Below are 26,120 nucleotides of genomic sequence, written 5' to 3'. Positions count from 1 at the left end.
TAATGGTTGAAGGAGCGGGCAAATTTACTTTTTGCAATCTTAAAAAGTTATACGCAGTAGGTGATTTATAAAATAAATTTAAAGATAGTTTTTTTTTCATTATTTGTCCATGTACGACGTTTATTTTTTAACCTTTTCCCTGCCAAGCACTTTAAAATTATTTACCACTGCCAGGCCAAGCTTTTTTTTTTTTTGAATTTTCATTTTTTTTTTATTATATCTAATGAATTCCTTGAATCAATAATAATCAGCAAAAAAAAAAATTAATTAGTTAATTTCCTAATTAGTTGTAAGTTTTTTTTAATTGATCAGTCATTGGTTCTTAACATTTATCGTTAATAATAATTGGTAATTAATAACACATATATTATAAATTGCAAAAATTAATTATTTTATAAAACATAACAACTGATAACAATATTTTGGGAAACCTGGGACATTAAAAAATATTAAATTGCATGTAACTTCTTTGATAAGAACAGTACCATGTTTTTTTTTACGTAGTTTAATTCGTCTTTGAAAATACTACAATTTAGCAGTTATCAATTTTTCTATCAGATTATCTGATAACATTATAAACGAGTGAACGCACATATGCGTCAATGGCCTATCAATGTAAATTGTCATTGACGCACATGTGCGTCAATGGCAGTGAAAGGGTTAATTGCATAGTTACCACAGCTTTCGAGTTACACGATGGAAATTTAAAAGCAGACATAAGATTATACAAATTATAACAAACTTTGTATTTAGAAAAAGATTTTTTTTTATTTTAAGATATGAGTATTTTTATTGTGTATTAATTTTGATTTTGTTTTAATTTAATTTTTCTGGGCGAGTCAAGTAGTATGTATTTGTATGTTCACAGCACTTTTGGGTAGGGAGATTTTTAAAGTTTAAGGGGGAATATCCCCCTTGAGCTCATTTTCGTCTCCGTGTAACACAAAAACAGTTAATTTATATTGGTTACACTGTAATTTTAATCTTGTGCTCAATTTTTTTTCGTTTAACACAAAAACAGTTTATTGGTCACACTACAATTTTAAATTTAAAGTTTTTTCAAACTTTAAAATTAATAATCTAATCTAGTTCAGTTTAGTTAGTGTTAAACCATCATTCGATCAAGACCTATTGCTTATTAAAAAGTTCTTTATTTTTACAAAAAAATGAATTTTCAAAATTTTAGCAACAATTTTTGTTCACTAGTTTCTTTAGTACGAAATAATGCATATCCTAAATACCCAGAATATATAACATTTTCTTCAAGATTGAAAACATTCAACTTATTCCCGTTAACTTCATCCGAAGATAAATACTCATTAGCTGAAAGCGGTTTTAAATATTCAGGGAAAAAAAGATATCGTCGAATGTTTTTGCTGTGGACTCATCTTACATAATTGGGAAAAAGATGATATTCCATGGATTAAACACACAAGATGGAATCCAAAGTGTATATACGTATTATTATCAAAAGGAATTCAGTTTGTTGAAAATATAATAAATAAGTACGACAAGATTAACGATGTATGCCAATGTGATTGTGAATTTAAGACATATGATACTGTAATTTAATATTTTTTTCTATTAATATTATTTTTTTCTGTTTATATAAGAAACAATTTAAATGTGTTAATATTTATCTTAATACTTCGTGAACGTATAGTCTAGTGGGATAACGCGTCTAGTTTAAATTAAATTTGTTAAGATTAATTTTCAGGTTCAATGGTATACATAAGTAGATAAATAACCCTCGACACGCTATCCAACTAAACTATACGTTCACATTTTTTTCTGTTTTTTTCTTTTTTAACCTCTTCAGTTTTAGTATATAACATGTGCGAGCAAAAAATTACTGTTAGTTTAAGCTATACTTCCATAGTGTTTATATTCATTTTTTTTTTTTTTTTTAAATAATCGTATAAATATTAATTTGAAAATCGTTTTATATTTTCAAAGAACTTATCGTTATATAATATGAATCCACCAGTCGTTGTATCAAAATCAGTGTTCGATATCCGTCCTTTTGGATAGAAAAGTGTAACAGTTGGACTTTTGATTAAAAAACAGATTTCAATTATTATATTATTAGAATGTAAATTAACTAAAAAAATTGTTACGTTAGACCTAGATCAGTGGTGTACATTAATGTGTGAAAATAATTATAACCCAATTATTGATAATTTACATACCCGATGTAAACGTGTTAAAATAGCTGACAACTTTTTCTATTCCGTTAATGTTAACCAATCGACTATTGTTTTATATTCTAATAATAATTATATAACATTATCTCACGTTGATTTACATTGTTTAAAACAATTACAACATTGTATCGACTTGTATATTGTTGAAAAACAAAAGAAGTTGGAATCATACCAAAAAACATTTGATACAGCATATGCGTTGATAAAGGCCGACGTCAATGGATTACCATCGTCTTGTCAACGAAATTAATTTACAAACCAATATATTCAAAATTATGATTTTAGTTATAGCAATATTCAAAGTGATGATATTTCATTCATGTACGAATTGTTGCAATTTCATTTTAATTCATTATCAAATATGATTTTGCAAGATTTGGTAATGTAATAAAAATTAAAACCTTTAGATTTAATACTCATATTTTTTGTTTGCTAAAATTTTTTTATAAAAAATGTTCATTTTATAATTATTACTACTTTTATACTGTATTCATATTTATTATATTATATTAAACTTAATATATTTTTTGTTTTTTTTTTCAATTTTTAAACGTACTATTTTATTTTTATTTAAATAAATAAAAAAAATGATAATTCAAGTTTTTTATTCTTATTTTTATTTACCGTCATCATGATTAATACACATATATATATAAATTATTTTGAAAAAACGTTTTGTATAATTTTTTTTATTTGGGTCTTTCATAAAACGATCAAAGAGCGTTTGAACAATTTCATTCAGCTCTCCTAAAACATTCTGATCTTTCGACTGGTCTGTTATCGCTAGTTTTAATGAACATTCTGCATGTTTCCACCTAAAATCACATAAATGTATTCTATCATATTTGACATAAATATACACTAACTTTATTTCAAAGTAAATAAAAAGAAAAAAAAATATTCATTTATATATATGTTACCTGTCTTTAGCATCAATATCAGTGGCGTGGCGTGGGTTGTGAGTGAGTGTAAGCAGTGGTACATTTTAATTACACCCCCCTCCCACCACACACACAAACACTGATACATACAAATTACAAGTTAATTTAGTTATACATTTTACAATTTCATTAAAAAAAAAAAACACATCATAAATAATAAAAACATTTTATTTATATATCAAATCGATTCTTCTTGTTTTTTTAGTGAAATCATCAATTACATTATCATAAAATGAATTTTGGTTTTGAATTGTGGTTAAAAATCACTTTTCAATTGTCAAAAGAGACAGATCTGAAAGTCTATTTTGGGACTGGGAGTTTCTGAGATGTGTCTTTATTTTTTTTAAGCAGGAAAATGAGCGTTCAGCTCCTGCACTTGTGGCTGGAATGGTTACAATCAATGATGCTAATTTTGTAATCTGTGGTAGGCTATCTGATAAGTCAGTAGATTTGAGATACAACCAAAGTTCATGAATGTTTGCTTTATGAAATTCAGTTGATGAGTATATAATAGAAAGTTCACTTCGTAGAATTGCAAAATCAAAATATTCATCATATTTATCTTTTAACGAATCCATTGCATTTGTAGGTAATTTGTTGATATACTGCTCAAATTTTGAAAAATCCAATTAAGAAAAAAAAGTTAGTTAAGTTATCTCTGTAAATCTTTCATTAGTTTTTGAAATTAATACGTCGATGATTTCAAAATAGAGCCTTCGGTAATTTGTTTTTCTATCTACAGATACTTCAGCCACTCTATGCCTTTTTGATCTTAACGGTGAATCTGTATGATACTGTTCCGATTTCAACCAAACACGATCAAAATCATTGTTCATATTATTTAAATGGTTTAAAAAATCAAATATTTTTTTATTACAATAAGTCACATCAAATATTTTTGTTTGAATTATATTAAAAAGTATTGTTGCTTGAGGTAAAATATTTCCAAATATTATAAGGAAAAAATTGAAGTCAAAATCTTGAATTGTTTGACAAAATCCTTTAGCGCACAATAATGATTCGCTGTCCCATTTTTCACCATTTTCTACGATTGAGTTCATGAGATTTAAAACTTCTTCTCTGTAATCAGACATCATTTCAATAAGTCTACTATTATAATTCCATCGTGTTGGAGCCACAGACGGAAATCTCTTTTTGACTTCTTGATCAAGTACATGAATTCTTTTTGTTGATTTTGAAAAAAATGATGAAAGACCAGAGAGCGTGGTAAAAAATATTTTACATTCCTTTATATAATCAACAGATTGTTTTAATATTAAATTTAGTTTATGAGCATAACGATGTACAAATATCGGGTTTTTACATTTTGAACGAACTAATGTCTGTAAACCGTTATGCTGTCCTGACATGACGGCAGCCCCGTCACGAGTCTGTGCCACTAATTTATCTACGCATTTATATTCATTTAATAAACGAAAAACATGCTCAGCTAAACACTTAGCAGAGCGATTATGACTGACATCTACAAATCCCAAAAGTCTTTCTTCTACCCCTTCATTAGTCACATATCGTAAAATTGTAGATTACTGAGATTTGGACATAATATCTGTTGTTTCATCCATAATTATAGAAACAAAATTTGTATGTTCAATTTCGTTTTTTATAGTTTTTAATAAAACATTAGAAATCGATTGAATGAGATCATTTTGTATGTTCCCAGAGAGCCCAGAAAAAACCGTAGATGTCGATAGATGTCCACTTAATTTTGGATCGAGTGTACCCATTAAGTGTATTAACTCGACATAATTTCCCCTGTTGATAGATATAACTTGTTCGTCATGTCCGCGAAATGAGAGCTCTTGTTTTGCCAAAAAACATGTTGCATCAATTAATCGACTTAAGACGTACCTATTATTTTTAACAGACTCATTATGTTTTTCGATACTTTGTTTATATGCATCACTAAGACATGTTTCTATTCTAATATTACCAAATTTCTTTAAAGAAATTAATGATTTAATATGAGAGCGATTTATTTCGTGACGATGTTTTAAATTATGATAGTTGTTTAAATCACTGCAACCATACTTAGACCAAGTATTTGATTCATGCGAAAATAAAATACACGGCCAGCAATATAATTTTTGCGTTTTTTGACAACCAGACAACCATTTGTTAGTATTATAATAAGAAGGATTAAAGTAACGAAAATTGTTTTTACATTTTGATTTTAAATCCTGAAGTGTTGGTGTAGGTCTCCCGTTATTTATAATACTTTGCTGTTCAATAAAAGTATTTGATCCAAACGATTTTAATAGTAATTTTTCAATAATACAATTATTACATTCGTTATAACCTGAAGATTCCATTTTTCCATAAAACGTAGTTCAATACAGATACACGTCGTATTCGATGGTTTGTAGCCAGTGGCGTCATTGGGGGGGGGGGCAAGGTGGGCATTTGCCCCCCCCTTGTCATCAGAGGGCCGCTGGCGGCCTACTATCGGGTCGGTCGACCCGGCCGGCCCGGGTGGGGTATATGGTGCTAGTTTTGGGCCGCAAGCCCGCAAACATGATTCAAAATCATAAGCATAACATTCATTTCATTGCTAAATAAAATAAATAACGTAAATAATTATAAGGTATCTGACGTCTATTCTGTATGTGCAGATGTGACAGGACGAGCGGATAGGGTTCCCGCCTTCACTGTGGGCGCTGCTCGTATAAAATATATATTTATTAATATTAAATTAAAATGTTATCGAATAACTAATAAGTATATAATATTTTAGCATAAAACCCAGATTTCTGATTAATTATAATGCATGACCGGCTTGTATACGTCCGGTCCGGGCTTGTTGACAACTCATTGTTATAAGTTTAAAATAGAATTGAAAATAATTATTTATGTATCAGAGTGGGTATTTAACGAGATTAGTAATAATAAGAACCTTCCTTGTTTATTGGTTCACTGTTCGACTAGCCATTCACGCTTGACGTTCTTTTCAATTTTATAATTTATACATTTCGCATTAATTTTTAACCTAATAAGATTTTGACTGAAAATGAAGAAATCTCTTGGTGGTGCAGCTAAGGCTAGGGAGAGAAGAAATTAAACTGAACAAGTTGCTCATAATTGTTCACAAACATTTCTAGCATGTTTAATGCTATATCAAAAATCTTCAAACTGGAACCGCTGAACCTAGTAATATTAATTAAATTATAATAGGACAATGTGACATATTGGTCAATCTTATTGATATTATTATAACTTAGAGTACTTATTATTATATATAAATCAGAGTATAATTATATAAACTATACAAAAATTTGGAATGTTTTTAGTAGTAAAGTTTCACAACCTAGTCCCATATAAATTGAGCAGATGAAGATCATCAAGAATATTTAGTTGATGATCCTTAACCCTGTTGTGTAATGTTGAAAAATACTTGTTATTTATACATATTTAATAAGACAAAATCACTGATCATAAAATTTTAAATTTTTATTTACATAGTTCTATATTTAGGTGTACTATTTATGCTTAAATAAAATAAAATGTAAATAAATATATTTAAAACACATAAAAAGCTATCTATTTTAGATTGACGTAGGTCTACCAATTTAATTTTATATTACTACAATAAATGAAATCCCAATAAAATTAATATTCATGTCTTTGTGTTTATTTGTTTGATACTCATAAAACGATAATTTACTCTAGTAAGCATTCAATTATCGGTACCTAATGATTCTAATAAAAGGTCAATTTAACATTAGTATAACATCAACTGTTGGTTTGGGATTTTCACTTTTGATTCCTAATAAACGGTTATCTTTCTAAACCAGGATGATCACATTAAGCAGAACCCACTGTATTAACTGAATGTTACAATACATTTTAGTCTTATTTACTATTAAAATCAGATTTTAAAAATTTGCATTGAATAATATCTGTTTTAAATGTTCTGTTATAAATCTTCATATATTTGGTACTAATAAATTTTATTTAAGGAGGTACCTTACTCTGTATAACCATATTAAATTCTTAACAATAAATAAGTGATCATTTGAAAATACAATTACTTTTCAAGTTCAATTACCTTCAAGTATTCTAAGGACCTGAAAACCCCAAAGACATATCATTAAAAGTGATAAACTAGTACAGCCTGAAATGATATTTCCTGCCATCAATGTCGAAGGTTTTCTTGTAAATTCTATGAAAAGTACAATTGATAGAGTATTCAGTATCAAATGATGCGTTATTTTGTTTCCCATGTCGTCACTTGCTGCTAACCTGCAGCATCTGGACAAACTACAGCTCAAAATGTTTTGTCAACTATGGTTCTAAATGCAAAACTGGAAAGAAATAACGAAATTTTAGCTAAGCATAGCAGGTATGAAAGCATATTATTACACAGCGTTGGTGATTATCAATTAGTTCAAACAATAGTAATCATTCGGTAGCAAACCAATTAATTAATTTTAGACAACAAAACATTAATGAAAATAGAAATCATGTCCAACTTTTACTGAAGGCAGCACTTTATTTATCTAAACAAGGTTTAGCTTTCGTGGCCACATTGAGTCTGTATCATCAAAAATAAGGCAATTTGAAATATTAGAAATGTTTGTAAGTGATGAGATGAAGTTACGTTACAGTCCCGGTATGGTCACTATACTAGTCCATCATATCAAAATGATTTTATCAAATTATTGCTACATTAACAAGACAACATAAGCTAGGTTCAATTAATATGGTTTTACACTATTAATGGTTGATGAAACAAAGATTTATCCAAAAAGAACAAATGAGTTTTTGTTAAGATTTGTGGATAATGACTTTAACATTTGTGAAAATCAATTGGGTGCTATCACATGAAAATTCAAATGCTGAGAGTTTAGCAAATGAAATAAAACTATCAACAAATAAACTGACACAAATGAATTATGCCAATGTTATGATGGTGTTCCGTGATGAGTGGGAATTTTCAGGGGTTCAGAAAGAATACGTTCAGAAGTTCCTCATGCCATATATTCACTGTTATGCCCATCGATTGAACTTTATGTTTAGTTCAAACACTCAAAATATACCTTATATTAGTAATTTTTAACACTATACAAGATTTATATAATTTATAATGAACAGCCAGATAAGGTATGAGCTTTTGTTAAAGCTCAAAAGATAAAATCTTGATGTTATTAATTTAGAAAGATTGATAGACACAAGATGGGCGTATTGGTACACATCAATTAAAATTAATATGCGTTTTTCTGAATTGTTAGAAGTTCTTTCAGTTCTGAGTAATGAAGGTGATCAAACTGCAAGAGCTATTGGAATTTTAAATGAAATGTCTACTTTACCCTTCATATTAACCTCACTCTCCATGGAAGCTCTTTTACAAACAGTCCATTGTGCCTCTCTAGGACTCCAAAATTCCAATGTGATACAATCCGTGGCAGTTAATTTAATAAATAGTACAAAAGAGTCTATTAAACAAATGCACAATGATACTTTTTGGGAAAATATTAATAACTCAGCAAAATTAATTGCTGAAAAAAATGGAATAGCTATAGAAAATAGTAGAAGAAATCGAAGACCACTGACTTTGAATAAAAATCTTAATGACTTTTTTTGTGCAATCAACAATAGGACATAATTCTAAACGGTGCATTGATACTGATGAAAATTTACAATCAAACAATCCAAAATATTTGTTTTATATTGCAATTGACAGGTAATTTGTACTTTAAATAATACTTTATATTTAATAAGCATAAACTTTTAACACATTCAACCGTATCAACATTTTTATAATTTTAACTGTTTCAAGTTACTTTAAACTAAAATTACACAGTAATGTATGGCAGTTAGTGATAATTTTGTACTTATTTTTGTTTTTAGATTTGTAAATGAGTTGAGTCAACGCTTCAGTGACTGTAATAATGCTATTGTTTTAACTTGTTCCGTTTTTCTTTCCTCTAGTCCTAATTACTTTAATCACAATTGTTCTTTTTTAAATACCTTCCTTAAACACTATCAACATTTTAACATTAATAGCCTCTTGCTTGAATCTGAATTTCAATCTGCTAAAGCCCTTATACAAAATTCTAATACAAACCAAAGTAACAACAATATTTTTTCTATTTCCAAAATTTTAAACAAAATTCCTAATGCTTTTCCAGAAACTTTAAAAATCATAACTATCCTCTTAACTTTACCCGTTTCAACTGCTTCAAATGAACGTTTCTTTTCTTCGCTTAAGCTTGTTAAAACGCATTTAAGATTGACAATGGGCGATGAACGACTGAGTGATTTATTAGTGATAGCCGTGGAGAAGGAAACAGCTTCACTGATAAATTTAAATCAAGCTGTTGATATGTTTGGAGCTATGAAAACAAGAAGATATCCTGTCACTGCCTAGCATTTAAATTTTAAGCAACTTTTAAAAAACTATAATTAATGATAAATATATAATAATGTATTGTATCTGTATGTTTTGTTTTATTTTTTGTTAACACCATTTAACCCACATTTGGTGCAAATAGGACATAAATTGGGGTAAAATTCCCCTTAAAATATGTCATCATATAGTAGTTAATAGCATTGAGTATATATTGTTTACTCAATGCTTAATAGTTAATACTAAATACTTATAGGTAATATTGGGTATCCCTCTACATATTATATTTTATATACCTATGTATTAATTACAGTCATTGTTATCTTTCAAAAATGTGTGCTATTTATGCCTAGAGTAACCACAGTTATCTCAGATAACCAACTTGTATGTATAATGTATATAAATACAAGTAATATAACTTTGTAAGAAGGCTGTTTGTATTGAGATAAAAATGTAATTGTTAGTGAGCGGTTTTTTTTTTTAATTATGGGCCGGTCAAAACTTTGCCCGGCCCATAATTAAGGGTTAGTTTTTTTTAAATACAAAGATGAATTTATCAAAACTAGCCCTGACATCGCCCAAGCCTTCGCCGATCTATTTCAGACAAACAACAGTAACCAAAACCATACGAAATCCTTCCTAAAATACAAAAATGAAGTTGAGAACTCATCTGTCACAGACAGACTACCACAGCACAGTGAAGACTCATACAACTCCACTATCAGTATGGATGAACTCAACCAGGCACTCCTGAAGTGTAAAAGCAAAAGCCCAGGCTCTGACGACATCCCTTACATATTCCTACATCACCTGTCCTCCTTCGCCCAACAAAAACTTCTTCTAGTCTACAACACAATATGGGAATACGGATTCTTCCCCAACCAATGGCGCAAAGCAATCATTATCCCAATACCCAAACCAGATAAAAACAAATTCCACGCAGAAAACTACCGTCCCATCTCTCTAATTAGCACACTATGTAAAGTACTCGAAAAAATAATTAACTCAAGACTCATATGGCACTTAGAAGTCTCTGAAAAATTCAATAAAGAGCAATGTGGATTCCGGAAAAATCACTCCACACTCAACACTTTATCCAATATTCACTCCCATATATGTAACGCAGCCAAAGTAAACCAACACACAATCCTAGTAGCGCTTGACTTAACAAAAGCATATGATATGGTTTGGAGACAAAGAGTTATCCTCATCCTACGTGAATGGAACACTTCAGGAAACATGATTACATTCATCACTAATTTCTTACAGGACAGATCATTCCAAACAAAAATTGGTGAAACACTATCAACAACTCATACCACTGAAAATGGAGTCCCCCAGGGCTCAGTCATCAGTGTCACCCTGTTCTTAATCGCAATAAATAATATATTTGACAATATTCTTCCCCCCTATAAAGTATTCCATCTTTGCGGATGATTGTAACATTTTTTGTAGTGGTGCGAACATAAAAACAACAGTCGAACTCATTCAGCAAGCTCTAAATGAACTCCTCAAGTGGTCAACCACAACAGGTTTCAATTTCTCACCATCCAAAACACAAAGTATCATCTTCCACAAAAAACGTAATAAAAAATTATTCCACATCAATTTAAATAACACCACTATATCATATACAGATAAAATAAAAATACTAGGTATGACTTTCGATCACAAATTAAATTGGAACCCACACCTAAAAAACCTCAAAATAAATGCAAACAACAACATGAAAATTATGAAAACCTTATCTCACCACTCTTGGGGCTCTGATAAAAATAGCCTCATTACTATATATAAAGCAATTATACTAGCAAAAATGGAATACGGTGCAGTCATTTATAATACTGCCAGAAGCAAAATTCTTGATATACTAAATCCTATACACAATCAAGGCATTAGACTAGCCACAGGTGCCTTCCGCACAAGCCCAACTGCAAGTATTATGTGCAACGCTGGAGAACTCCCACTTGAATTTAGAAGGATAAAAGAAACACTAAAATTTGTAACTAAATTCTCAAATAACAAAACTCAAGTTCCAACCAGAAGACCTCTGAATATACGTAACAGTTCAAACATACCTCGCACTATCGATGACACGTATAAGACCATAGCAGATATAATGAAGTTCAAACCAATTATGTTTAACAAAATTATCTTCCCGTCTTCTCCTCCGTGGATGTGGAATATTAAGCTCAATACCCAACTTCTCGAATTCGACAAAAAAATTTCCTCAACCTCAACCATAATAAATAACTTTTCAGAAATAATTGAAATAAAATTCCCCCACCACATAAAAATCTTTACGGACGCCTCAAAATCCCCCAATGGAACCGGTTTCGCATTCATAGAAAATAACAAAACTTCAATATTCAAATCTCCTCACGAAACCAGCATTTTTTCCGCTGGAAGTCAAGCCATCCAAAATGCAATCTCACACGCGATGACCTTAGTGTCTGAAGAAATTCTTATAATTAGTGACTCCCTTAGTGCACTACTAGCCCTCGAAAATCCTTACCCCAAAAATGAAATAATTCAATCCATCCAAGAAAAGTTATCAAACACAACAAAAAAAATCGAATTTCTATGGGTCCCCTCCCACACTGGCATAAGTGGCAATAAACTAGCTGATAAGGCAGCCAACGAAGCAATAGCATCACCCTGCTCGGTACTAATAAATAAAATAACATTTCAAGACGCACTCACAAAAATAAATAAACTAACAAAAAGTCACTGGCAAGATTCGTGGGAGAAGACTCCACACACAAATAAATTAAAAGAAATTAAACCATCAATCGACCCATGGAAAACTCCCCCATCCTCGTCCAGGCACGAAGAAGTAGTTACCACAAGAACCCGGATTAGACACTCTCGCCTAACACACCTGCACCTCATAACAAAAGAAGACAGCCCGACCTGCGAACTCTGTGACAAAGCGCTGACAATCAAGCACATCACACTAGAATGTCCCAAGTTCACCAACTCCAGACAAATTCTTGGAAACCCATCAACTATGCAACAAGCACTTGGCGAAGATAACTCCAAAAACATATACAATTTTTTCAAAAACATAGGCTTAGCAAAATTAATTTAGTAAAATAATTGAATGTACATATATCTTATGAACTCCCTCTATTGTTAAACATAATGTGCCCCCATAGTTTTAAGATCAATACTCTATGACTCCTATTTTATAACTATTACAGGCTAATAACCTCAGGAGTTGAAGCCTTATTTAAATAAAAAAAAAAAAAAAAAAACTTTGCCCCCCCCCCTTTCAAAACCTGAAATGACGCCACTGTTTATAGCAGTATAACGAATAAACAATAAACAGTGTCGTGTCACACGGTAGCGTATGCATTATGAAAAGTGCTTACGAACTGTTATAATACGTGCCCCCTCCAATGACACTTTGTCTATGTCTCTTTGGTAGGCTCGCGTAAGCAGTTTCAATCCGCATTACACGGCGACGGTATGGAGTATTAACTATAAATAAAGTAATACGAAAATAAATCGCTAATAATTATTATGGACATCGATAATGTTTACGACGGTGGGACTGGTGGCGCAGTGGCCCGTACCAATACTTGTGTAAGCAACCATCAAACATGTTACGCACATCGTAAAAATAACTGATAACTTTTATTAAATTAATTATAAAATTATTTGACTTGATTTTATTTAAAAACTTTTTTCTTTTTTTCAAGTGTAAGCAGTGCTTACAGTGCTTACATGTACGCTACGCCCCTGATCAATATGTTCAATGTTTTTGGTTTTATAATGTGCCAACGTCCAATAATCGGTACATTTTTCATCAGCAACCGATTTAATAGTTACAACTCCTCCACTTTGTCTGATTGTAATCGAATTCATAACATCTTTTGCAATTTTTTCATTTTGTATTAATTGGGTAACTTTTTTTTGATAAGAAATATTCTATAAAATCAAATTTTAAATTTATTCTTTGAATATCTTATAAAATGTTATACTACTCACTTTTTTTGGTTTTTTTTTTAAACGTTTTTCTATTTTTCACATCTTTCCTTTTTTGTCCGGTCAATTTCGTCATCGATTTAATTTCTGGTTCCATAATTTCAACCTATAAATATAGTAAGCGATTAGTTAATACCTAGTTTGTTAAAAATGTTATGATATGTTATACATTTTTATATTTAAAAAAAAATTATTTATTATTAGTATTAAATATTTAAATTAAAATCAAACTAAGTCTTAAATATTGTATTTTATATATATATTTTTTTACTACATCACTTGTAGAAAAGCATTCTTCTTCATAATCACTTTTAACTGAATAACACGACATTTTTTTTAATTTTAAAATAAATTTAATAAAAAATAGAAAAAATTTCGAGTACAAAAATAAGAGACGTGAGGACGGTGTAGACTCAATGAGGTATACTGTGTACACTGCGTTAGCTAGTCTCCTTATATGCTATGTTTCCTCTTACACTCCTCACCCCCCAAAAGCATGATTTGTTATAACCACTTTTTTGGCTAAATTGTTATTCTCACGGATATAATTTAAGAAAGCACTCATGTACGTGTACGAGGTCTTCTACGAATTTTATAATGTAATAAACTATAAGTTGAAAGACCTCGGATAGGTCAAACCATTAAAATCAAAATATATGATTTCTATGATTTCTCATACTCATTCCACATACATGTTAATATTAGTTAGTTGTTATTGCCAATTATTTTTTTTTAAACATGTACCTGATTAATATAGTTCCTAGAACCGTTTTAAATACGTTTTATAATGTAATAAACTATAAGTTGAAAGACAACGGATAGGTCAAACCATTAAAATCAAAATATATGATTTCTATGATTTCACATACTCATTCCACATACTTGCGAAATATTAGATAGTTGTTATTGCTGATTATTTTTTTAAAAAATGTCCCCCAAAATATTTAATAAAGGTTATCTTAAAACGAATGACGTTGATGATCATAGAGATGGAAATTTGGGGCTATATAACTAGAAAATATTTTTTGAAAAAATCACCAGTTTTCATTGTGAATTCAAGTGAACACAAGTAAATGCAGCGGTCCACAATAGCAGACATCAGATTTATTTGATACCTTTTCGCAAACAAATATGTAAGTACTTATTGTTTCTATTTTTTTATTAATATATATATTTAAAAATATAATATCTCATACGGTTAAATATAATTTTTTTTTTTTTAAACATTATGGCTTTTAAGTTTTTAATATTTAATTGAATAGTACCATAAGTGGTATATATGTAATATAAAGTATGATTAGTGTCTCACGTTTTTTAAAAATTGAAGTATTACTTTTAATTTTTTTAATAGTTACAGTCGATTATTTTATTACATAATAGTAAACCGAGTTTTTAAAAAAAAAAAAAATAAAAAATATATTTAAACAGACTAGAGGAGGTTTTTTAATATATATATATATATATATATTTATCAAAATTATATTCTTTTTGAATATATATTTATATATAATGCTAGTATTGACACATACTTATAATTTATTTAATGTTTGATTCGTACTCGATTTTTTTATTCTCGTTTTTAAATAACAAAAAAAAATCTCTAATTTCAGAATAAAATGACACAAGAATATATCAACAAAGGTGAATTAAAAAAACTTTATTTTCAATTAGAAAAAAACAAGGTGTCAGAAGACGCAGCTGAAAGAATTAAAAAAGAAAAAATTAAATTAATTAATCATAAAATTAGAAATATATTTAGAAAAAAGTATTTTAGTTTAATAGAAATAGAAAAATTTAAAGTTGAGAAAAAAAAATTTTAGATGATTACATTTACTCTAATTATATTTTGAGTAAATGTAATCAACTGATATACCAAAATATATTCTTTTTAAAAAATATAATTTAACATAATATTCATAATTATTATAGTAAATATATCTTATTACATTATCTGTATTTCTAAATATTATAAAGTTTTTTTATTATTATTATATTAAAAATAATATATCGTCGGTGCACAAGAATAGTGACACAACTCAAAAATTGGCATTTTCGAGATTATTATGAAAATGCATTGCAAAATTACCATATTTTTATGTGCAAGAACGACATTTTTGATATTTCAAAAACTCGCCACAAGATAGCTGTAGTGTCGTTTTTCCCTTATCGCATAATCGCTAGTTTATAATCACGAAAAGTGACACATATCTAGTTGTGTTCCGACAGTCAAATAAACAACTTAATTTATTTTCGTCTAAATTGACACAAATCGAAATGTGACACTTTTTATAAAATTATTAGTAATTATTATTTTGAACAGTGACACAATTCGTAATAGGTCACTATTGTTGAACAAGTAAGAGTGATTTATATAATAATTTCAATACTATTATAAACTTATTCAGACTTGAAACGCTCTTCTTGAAATAATATCAGTGATAATTGGAGTTATGTCTGTAAATAAGTTTATCTGTTATCTTTATAACTATTATTATAATAATAATATTATTTAATATTCATAATATACTATTATGAATTATGATATTATTACATTTATAATTTTTTTTTAACTTTCTTATCTTAATGGCCTTGATATTAAATTATAAATAGATAGTTAAAAACATGACATCTGCTGGAAGGTTGAGATTACTTATGAAGTTAGTGAAGGTTAAACATGATGAACCCAATCTGAATACGGATATAGTTGATAACACTACTTTATACGAAGTAAAAAATGACGAGAAGTCTCAGTTATGGCCCACAGGTAATATCATAAACCTTTTTGAATAAAAAAAAAATGTAGGAATTTATTTTAATTTTGCTTAAAGCATGCGTGGGCATCGTAAAATTTTAAAATTTTAAAATAATTTTGTTTTTTGTTCTACAAAAGAGTGCGCCAGGGAACCTCTGCTCATTTTTTTTTTAAGTTTTAAATTTCTGAGTTTTTATTTTTATTTTTAGAAAATACATTCGTCAACCCTACATCTTCTGACGAGTTTATTACTTTACAAAATGTACCCTCCTCATATTTTGAACAAAATAACGAAGATCATGACGTATTAGAGAACAATGAAATAACCATGATTGAAAAATTATCATCACCACAGGCTGACGACCACACAGAAAATATACTAATGATTACGTAATGTCTGAGAATGAATCTATAGAATTTAACTGTACAGATGACAGTGATTTGGATCCAGACTATGGTGGTGAGAATTCCAGTTCATCGTCGACATCGAGTGATGAAGATATCAACGAAGAAACACACAGAAGTTGAAGAAATAGAGGAAGAAACGAAAGGCCAAACCAGAAAAGTGGAATAACCAATTAGAAAAGCATGCAGAAATCAAGGAAAATACACGTATGTCAATTCTAAAAAGAACCAAGGTTGTTGAAGATAAAGCAACAGCCATGTGCAAAGACAGCGCACCTTAATTGTAAAAAGTGACCGAAGACCAAACGGTTAACCATTTTCACTGATTATTGGGCACTAGGAGATTTACAGAGACAGCGTAACTTTCTGTTATTAAGTATGGAGTCAGTTGAGCCTAGATATAGGTATGTTCGTGAGAACAGTCATAGACAGAGAAACAGTGCATTTTATTTTTCTGTTAATGGTCAGAAGATAAGAGTGTGCAAGACATTTTTTAAAGCGACACTTTCCATATCTGATAGACCCATTAGAACAGTGTTAAGCAAAAGCAATGATAAGACCATCGGCATGATTGACATTGAAAAGCGAGGAAAACATGGCAATCAAAAAAAAGTTGATGAAAGCATTAAAGAAGCAGTACGTTGTCACATAAAATCAATTCCTAGGATGGAGAGCCACTACTGCCGAAAAGATTCCGTTAGAGAATATATTATTGAAGGGGACAAGACTCTAGCAGACTTACATAGGGACTACTGTGAGAAAAATGAGAAGCCACATGCTAACTATCTTATGTACTCTAGAATTTTCAATTCAGAATTTAATATCGGATTTCATCGCCCAAAAAAAGATCAATGCGAAGACTGCATAAGGTATCAAAATGCTCCCGAAGAGGAAAAAAATACACTGAAAAATAAATACGATCGACATCTGATAGAAAAGGAATTATCTCGCGAAGAAAAAAAAGCTGATAAAAATAGCGAAAATAAAAATTTAATTGTGGCAGTTTATGACTTAGAGGCAGTTCTTCAATGCCCTCGGGGAGAGGCATCCAGTTTCTACTATGTATCCGAAATTAATGTATTTAATTTTACACTTTACGAACTGAAATCAAAAAATCCTGACGTTTTTTGTTACTTATGGGATGAGACACAAGCAAAACGCGGAGCTAATGAGATTGGAACCTGCGTCCTAAAGTACATCGAATCATTGAAGGATAGAGAATCAGTCCAGAATGGGGAGAAGTTAGACGTTATATTTTACAATGACAACTGTTGTGGCCAGCAGAAAAATCGATTTATGTTGTCGATGTATCGCTATGCTGTAGAAAAATACTCGTACATAAATTCCATAACACACAAGTTTTTGGTCAAGGGACACAGTCAAAATGAGGGCGACTGTGTGCATTCGGTAATTGAACGAACTATCAAGAAATGTTTAAAAGCCGGCCCAATTTGTATACCAGCACAATACATTACATTAATTCGTGGTGCAAAAAAAACCGGAAGGCCCTATCAGGTCAATGAAATGAGTTACGACTCCTTCTTTGATTTGAAGAATTTGGCCGAACAATCTCTGATCGAAACCAACCTGAAGGATTCAAATGGCGAAGTCGTTAAAATAACGAGCGTGGCTATGTTTCGATTTGAAAAGGAAAGTCCTCAAAAAATTTTTTTTAAAATATCTTATTCTGAAAAAGAATTTTGTGAGATCCATTTGAAAGAAAGACGATCGAAAACAAGAAGTAATATCAATGAACTAAAACAGCTATATTCTAGTAAAGTAGGGGCAGAGGCTAAAAAACCAGGTTTACTGAAACTACTAGAAAAAAATGTTATCCCAAAATCGTATGCTTTTTTTTATGAAAATCTGTAATTTTTTAAATATTATTACGATTTATGATAATTTTCATTTATGACGTTCCTAAATTATAGATCAAATACAAGGCTGTTATTTTTTTGTTTTAATAACTTAATTTTTATAATACTTACGAAGTTCCTAAGTATAGAACGAGGCTGATTATCTTGTTATTTCGTTTTTATCAATAAAGTATTCATTTTTTTTTTATTATTATTTTATTTCTTTTAAGTTTTATGAATATTTTATATCTAATTATATAAAATAATCTAAGTTTAACACCAAAGCAAGGTTGTGTAATATTATTATGTTATTTCTGTTATTTAATAAAGGATTGTTTTTGTATTCATTTATATCGAAATTGTTGTTTTCGTATTAATTTATTAATGACATTGTTATTAATATTAATGTTATTATGATAAAATATCATGGTATGGTGATATAACGTTTTCAGGAAGATCGTCGTAACTCACAAGAGGGATGAAAATAGAACAATTTTGAGGTTTATTCTTAATGTTATCAATACAAACTTGTTATTGTTAGGATGAAAGGTAAATAGTTCTATTGATTCCAAAAAAATTTTTTTAATTTTAACAATTCTAAATCGTGATATTATGCTACACAAGAAAGAGGAAATCTTTAATTCACTATACTGGAAAATATACTTTTTTTAGTTGTGTCACTATTCTTGTGCACCGACGAAATTATATTTAATATTTATCAATCTCCAACAATTAAAGTTCAAAATATATTTAAATTTAATTACCAAAATCTATACATTTTAGTACTCATAATTAATATCATAAATAAATTATATAATGATATAATTAAATATCATAATTAAAAAATATATATAGGTAAAGAACAATAATTTACACAAAAAGAAAAAAATTTAAATGCTTTTGAATATATTATCATAGCTTACTAAAAATAACATTGCAAATATTTAATGAAGAAAATGATTTTTTATTTCTTATTCTATGATAAGAATAAGAACACAACAAATCATCACTGAATAATTTTTCAAAAATTCGTTTTATTGATCTTTTTATATAATTTCCCATTAATCTTGTTAGCTCTAAAACAGTGGTGCCCAACCCGCGGCCCGCGGGCCACATGTGGCCCGTTACAAATTTTTAAATAAAACAAAATATTCTAAAAAAAGTAAAATTATATTTATTTATTTTATAAAAGTAATAATAATAATAATAAAATCAAAATAAATGTTTAAACGTTTTAAACAAAATATTAAAAAAAAAAGTAAAATTATATTTATAAATTTATTTTGTAATTGTAAAAATAAAAAAATTCGGCAATCGTCATTATATTTACGCTTTTTTCTGTCGGACATTTTTAAATAAAAATTTTACGATCGCTATTACCTATGCACTTAAAAGAGCAGACTGATCGTCGTATGTATCTACAATGTTTACCTCAATCCATAATCTTTTCAATCAATAAAAGATAAGATATACACCATATATATTGTACACATATGTATCACAAAATTATATTATTAGATTAAGATTGGGATTATTCGTACTTTTATATTTAGTGGCCCGCTCGAAGATGATTATTAACCAAAGTGGCACGCCGAACAAAAAAGGTTGGGCATCACTGCTCTAAAACCTAATTTAATTGATTTTAAGACATTAAAATAATTATTATATTATACATATCAATAGTCACACATATTTAATTCAACTTACAAACATAGTACGAAATTCAGATATCTCAGAGCTTATTAATTTCATGTCTACTTCTTGTAGCTCATCATCATCACAAATCATTTTCAATATTGACCGTCCAATTAAACATTGAACTTCTCTATGGTTTTGTATAACCTCTGCTCCATTTAATTTTTCCATTTTTTTTTTTCAATATTTTCTACTAAATCAAACAGAAATCTATTATCATAACGTAGTCCAGCTATCTGTTTACCAAGGTCATCAACTTTAACCACTGAAAAATATTTTTAATTTACTAAGTTATTGTAGTTTTCTATAATTTATTCAAAACAAATATATAATATTAATAATAATATAATTACCTAATGATTCAATTATAGTCATTAATTGATTACTATCAGTCTGCAAAGGTTGGAAAGCCTCTATTTCTGTAAAATAAAAAGTATACCAAACATATTCTAATAAATTTAATAAAAACTCTATATATTTAAACAATATGAAACCATTTTATAATACATTCTTTAATATGCTATCTATTACAACTTTGGCGGTATTGCTATACAGAGGATAAATGTTTTCTATCAAAAATAAAAATTTAAGAACTGAGTTTAAAAAGGAATAAAACAGAATTATTTATAAAATAGAAATTTACTAAAAATATGTTTAATTTAGTAGAACATATAACTTATAACATGGAATTAGGAAAATATTTTATGAGTATAATATTAAAATAATAATTATAAAAATTATATCAAGGCTGACTTTAAAATTCAGCATATAATATTATAATATAATTAATAATTAAAATATTATGTAGTACCTTCATTGTTCATTTTTTTTTGGTTTATATTTATATTATTGTCAACATTTCCAATCTCGAAACCAATACTAGAATTAGACGGTGATAATATGGGTTTCTTCAACGGTTCAGCATATGAGATGTCCTTATCTGAATCATCTAATAATTAAAAATAATTATTAGTTAAATTAATAAATAATTATATACTTATTATAATAAACTATTATACACACCAAATTCTGAAAAGCTTGAACTGTATTGAGAGTGATATTGTGGAATAACAATTTGATTTTTCACTTTTTTCATTTTTTTTCATGATTTTTATAAGAAGCTGGTTCTTGCTCTTTATTTTTTCGTTTTTTCTCTATACTTTTTTCGCATTCAGACAAATCTGATGTTAAGACAGCAGTCTTAGCTATTTTCTGTGCATCCAAATATGATCCTAAATAGTATAAACAGTGAAGGTAAATAAATTTTTTTTTTGTTTGTAATTAATATTTTTAGATATTTTCTATTTATTTATTTAAATAATTCACCTATATTATTCTTAAGAACTCTTGCATCAAATAAGTTAAAGTCAATTGAATTGTAGGGAGTTCTTTTTGCTATTAATCTTGACACACTAGCTGCCGTATGTGATGGCTTAGGCCAAGCACACTTCTTGGTTGATGCGCGAAACCAATATGATGGTACAGCAGAAACTGTGTTTTCTTCAGTGAAAACCACAATGGAATAAGACATTTTAAATGTTATTCTGGATATAACACATAAATAATTCCAGAAATAAATCTATAACATTAATTTATTAATACAAACAGACAAATATTATTTTTTAACTTATATTATATACAAAACAATAAAATAATTAACAGATAAAAATATTAAATTTAAAACAAGTTTGAAAGTACTTATAATAATAATCAATAAACAATTAAGACATTTTCAATAAATATTTTATGTAACATTGTGTAAAACTGGCATAGCAATATTATTATTATTTTCTTTATATGAGCAAAAGACAATGTACTTTTTATTGATATCATCTATATAGTAAAGTGTATAATCATCAGAGAGCTCCTTTACAACATAAGTACCAAATGTATTTGATTTAATTGGTTTTTGATAAAGTGGTTCTATTTTAGTGAATTTTCTCTCAACTACTGTAATTTGTTCAGTATTTAAATTTTTTACAATATTTTCTACTTTAACAATTTCATTATCAATTTTACCAAAAAAACAATCAGATACAGTGTCAACTTTTATAGTTATTAATTTAAGACTTAAAACCAATATTTTGTATTGAGACCCTTGAAGTGTTGTTGGTAAAGGACCATTAAATTTTTAACGCATTAATTTTATGTCCTGACTGTTATTTTTAGTAGGAATGTTTAAAAAAGTATTAATTTCAATTTCCTTGTAACGTTTCACAATTTGTTTCAGCGGCTTCTCATGTTTTCTTAACATAGGTTTAAAATTGTTCATAAAATTTTCAAATGGAAAACAACTAACGTTATCTAATGGCCCAAATAACTTATAATCCTCACATAAATGCAATAGCCCGTGTATGTTATGGGAAATTAAATGTTTGCCATAAATGTCTTGAAAATATTTAACAAAAGAATTTAATAAAAGTTGTGAAAATTCTATATACTTTGTTAAATTAGGACTAATTAATATAACCATAGCAATATGCAGACACATAAAATTTGTATAACATTTTTTAGATAAAATATTTTTCAAGATTATAGGACCTGTATAAATTAAAAGTTGGCGAAATTCTGTTGCTTTCCAACGACAAGCTTCTTCTACATCTCTTGGTTTCCTACAAAACTCAATTGGTATATAATTTTTTACTGAACGTAGATTAGCAGAAATCTGTTTTATTTTAGAATTAGGAAGACGAACAGAAAAAGATCCGTTCATCCATAAGAATATAAGTTTACGCATAACTCCTAAGCATGTTAAATGTATGTAATCTAAAGAAAACCGTTCAACTATATTGAAATTTGGTAAATCTAGAAGAATTGTGTTTACATTAGATACATGATAATCATCATGTGATTTAACAACAAAACTAGCATGTGTTCTTTTAGGTGACATTACATTTTTATATGGGAATGAAGTTCTGTTGCACAAATATTCCCCTTCTTGCGTACACCTTGAACATGAAGATAAGCCTGTGTGCTCTTTGGTTTTGGTTAAGAATGATTTTGCTAGGGCATCACAACAAAATGAAAATATTGTTACAGGAATTATTTGATCATTTATTTTAAGCCCATTAGATAATAGTGCTTTAGTTTCATTAACAAAATCATAAAGGAATTCATTACTATCTATTGGTTTACTTTTACCCCAAAATAAACCAACAGGGAATACATGTTTTTTTTCAAAACTATTCTCAGGTTTCACATATGCTAAAATTGGCCAAAGTTGGCTATTGCTACATCGTGCTATTGGAAGCCCATCAATGCCAATTACCAATTCAACTATGTTTGGAATATTATTAATAGAGGAATAATACTTTAATAACCACTCGGTTAATCCAAAATGAAAGTATTTCCCATTTGGGTTAACGAGGCGAATTTTATCAATGGTAACTTTATTGGGAGTTTGTAAAAGGGTTCTTGAATCTTTAGGAAGCATTTTAAAACCGTCATACTTTCTTAAGATAATTAATAAAGCATTTAAATGGCATTGAGGTATTCTACAATTAACAGCCCAATTTTTTATCTCAATTTTAAAAGTTTCAATATCATTTATTGAGTTTGAACAATTATTTTCTATAATTTTATTTGTTTGGACAGGTAAAAACTGTGGTTCATTTATTGTTAAATTATTATTTATGTTAAAATTGATTTGAGGAGACAAATTATTATTATAAATTGTATCATTGACACAATTTGTAATTGGTACAGGAACAGGAGTTTTATTTGAAGAAATAAGTAAATTATTAAAATTATCTGGTTGATATGAATTTATTTTCATAAATTGAATATCTTGATTCTGAAGTTGAATTATTCTTTCACGAGTACCTGAAGAAGCATTCAAATTATATCTTTGATACCCCTTGTTGATTTTAGGCATAATTACAGCGATCGATTATTAAATACCTACACTATTAACCAAATAATTTATAAAATTATAATATTTAGGTACCTAATACTCTGATAATATAAGTTATTATCTATTTTATATTATTTTTTAAATATTGCTATGAAAAATGTTAATACTACTTTCCTAGTACATTTTGACTTCCTAACCTTACTATACATATAGAGTATTTATTTTTTAAACAGACTTAGGAAATAAAAAATGTTTGTAAAAATAAAATTGTAAGATTCTTTCAACTTTTAATATATTAAGGTTAAGTATTTACAACTATTGATTATATGAACTAGTTTATATATAAATCAATGATACAACTTGTTATATGTTTAAATAATTTGTCAATAGTATATTTTAAAATATCACCTATAAAAGTTATATTATTAGTTATTAGTTTATTACCTTAAGTATATTTAGTTACATCATAAATAATAATATTAATTTAAAAATAAAAAAATGCTTACTGTTTGACAGATAAATACAATACCTGGTGAATCACTGATTAATATTATCTATAAGACGATATTATATAAATTATAATATGTAATTTATTAAATTACATAATTACTTACCTTTTAGATAGATATACTTTCTTCAAACAATAATCGATACTAACGAGTAACGACGCGGACAACGGTGATCGAACGAATGATTATAATTTATTAATAATATAGCTTAATATTTTTGTTTACGCCGTATGCACTTGCTGGTTCAGTTTGCAACACGACTTGCGGGATGTTTGGGAAATCCACATATAACAACGGAATGTTGTATATCGTAAAAAATACTTATTATATTATAACAAACAAAATAATTTCATCGTATAAACAGTAATAATAATAATAATAATAATAAATACAAACGACTTAAATGTCTTAATAAAGGTGGGCACCCATGAAATAATAATAAAATAATTATTTGTATACAATTACACTAAATAATATAACATAGCTAATGATAATTACAAGATAATTTTACGATACCGACACCGCTCGAACCCTGCCTTGTGGTCCGGAACGCTGGAACAATGATGATGTTGAAATGAAACGCCGCGTCACACCCGGTGACGAAAAAACACCGTGCGAGATTCTGTGGCGACAACACGCAAAAGAATCCGTTTCAACACGGGTTTTCTAGGACCACACGTTACACGACGCACACGAATAATATACGATAATTTCGAGGGTTTTCACGCGCGGCGATGCCAATATTAAATAGGATTATAGGGCGAACTCGGCACACTCGATGCCAGAAAACCCCGTGTGATATTCTGTGGCGACAGCACACAGAAAATCTCGTTTCAACACGTGTTTTCTCGGATGGCACGGTACACGACGCACACGAATATTATAATAGTTTCGAGCGCTTTTCACGCGCGGCGACGCCAGTTGCAAATTAATTCTAGGCGGATGACCACCAGCACGGCAACGCAAACATGCGTATTTTTTAGGCCACAACGCACAACGCACAAAAAAAAACTCGTCGATCACGTGGTCCGAACAAGACGCGCGACGCCTACGGCGGGCGGAAAAGACGTAGATCGTCAGACGCGGACGACCGCTGGAAAAGAACAACAGACTCAGCGATTAGTGATGTTAAAAAGTAGCAGTCACTGCTACTTTTCACTGCGACTTGCCATGTAGCAGTAACAGTGTCTGCTACTAACACATAAAATAGCAGTGATCTGATCACACTGTCGTTATCTGTGATCACGGTTAAACTGTGGAACTGTGAAAACTGTGAAACTGTTAAACTTGTTAAACAGTGAAAAATACAAGCATATTGTGTATAGTTTCTTATCACCTAACAGTCATGGCGCGGTATCACACAAAATAGTAGCCACTAGCCAGACGTACGGTTTGAACTTTGAATTTGAAAGTTGAATCGTACATGTACGTTAATTAAGGCTAATGTCGTACGATGTACAATAACAAAACTATTAATAGTATTAACTAATATCGTACGCTTTAATACGATAAATAAGACGTACAAGATTTTCAAAGAAGAATTGTATTTTA

The 26,120-nt window shown here is 29.0% G+C and overlaps 3 protein-coding genes, 1 long non-coding RNA gene and 1 pseudogene across 4 annotated transcripts; 2 read left to right on the top strand and 3 right to left on the bottom strand.

The window, feature by feature from the left end:
• The first annotated feature begins 1,166 nt into the window (after window positions 1-1,166).
• On the top strand, window positions 1,167-1,572 carry LOC112591546 (annotated as a pseudogene).
• Window positions 1,573-3,408: 1,836 nt separating this feature from the next.
• LOC112591554 lies at window positions 3,409-3,723 on the bottom strand. Its single transcript, XM_025335393.1, has one exon. It carries the CDS (start codon window positions 3,721-3,723, stop codon window positions 3,409-3,411), a length of 315 nt encoding a protein of 104 aa, XP_025191178.1.
• Window positions 3,724-7,943: 4,220 nt separating this feature from the next.
• Window positions 7,944-9,530, top strand: LOC112591545. The gene is made up of 4 exons (XM_025335386.1): window positions 7,944-8,208; window positions 8,317-8,688; window positions 8,759-8,843; window positions 9,167-9,530. Exons 1-4 carry the CDS (start codon window positions 7,944-7,946, stop codon window positions 9,528-9,530), a joined length of 1,086 nt encoding a protein of 361 aa, XP_025191171.1.
• Window positions 9,531-13,522: 3,992 nt separating this feature from the next.
• LOC112591543 lies at window positions 13,523-13,808 on the bottom strand. The gene is made up of 2 exons (XR_003114511.1): window positions 13,774-13,808; window positions 13,523-13,605 (listed from the first exon to the last, which is right to left on the bottom strand). It is a non-coding gene; the product is annotated as an uncharacterized LOC112591543 (long non-coding RNA).
• A 6,557-nt stretch (window positions 13,809-20,365) lies between these two features.
• On the bottom strand, window positions 20,366-21,737 carry LOC112591544. The gene is made up of 5 exons (XM_025335384.1): window positions 21,534-21,737; window positions 21,231-21,439; window positions 21,019-21,156; window positions 20,561-20,626; window positions 20,366-20,472 (listed from the first exon to the last, which is right to left on the bottom strand). Exons 2-5 carry the CDS (start codon window positions 21,301-21,303, stop codon window positions 20,366-20,368), a joined length of 384 nt encoding a protein of 127 aa, XP_025191169.1. The 5' UTR covers window positions 21,304-21,439; window positions 21,534-21,737.
• Window positions 21,738-26,120: the final 4,383 nt, after the last annotated feature.

Source organism: Melanaphis sacchari, unplaced genomic scaffold (genome assembly GCF_002803265.2).
Source record: "Melanaphis sacchari strain LSU unplaced genomic scaffold, SCAv2.0 Contig139_pilon_pilon, whole genome shotgun sequence".
Lineage (NCBI taxonomy): Eukaryota > Metazoa > Arthropoda > Insecta > Hemiptera > Aphididae > Melanaphis > Melanaphis sacchari.
The sequence above is the reverse complement of the archived record's forward strand: the minus strand, read 5'-3'. Positions and strand labels throughout refer to the sequence as shown.

Excerpts from the sequence above, each read along its gene's own strand:
- LOC112591545 (XM_025335386.1), top strand. The coding sequence starts at position 7,944 with ATGACTTTAACATTTGTGAAAATCAATTGGGTGCTATCACATGAAAAT. Across the intron at positions 8,209-8,316 it reads TCAAAATATACCTTATATTA|AAAGATTGATAGACACAAGA; the intron begins GTAATTTTTAAC and ends TTATTAATTTAG. Across the intron at positions 8,689-8,758 it reads TGGAATAGCTATAGAAAATA|GACATAATTCTAAACGGTGC; the intron begins GTAGAAGAAATC and ends AATCAACAATAG.
- LOC112591554 (XM_025335393.1), bottom strand. The coding sequence starts at position 3,723 with ATGGATTCGTTAAAAGATAAATATGATGAATATTTTGATTTTGCAATT.
- LOC112591544 (XM_025335384.1), bottom strand. The coding sequence starts at position 21,303 with ATGAAAAAAGTGAAAAATCAAATTGTTATTCCACAATATCACTCTCAA. Across the intron at positions 21,157-21,230 it reads TTCAAGCTTTTCAGAATTTG|ATGATTCAGATAAGGACATC; the intron begins GTGTGTATAATA and ends TTTAATTATTAG. Across the intron at positions 20,627-21,018 it reads AAAAAAAATGAACAATGAAG|AAATAGAGGCTTTCCAACCT; the intron begins GTACTACATAAT and ends TTTATTTTACAG.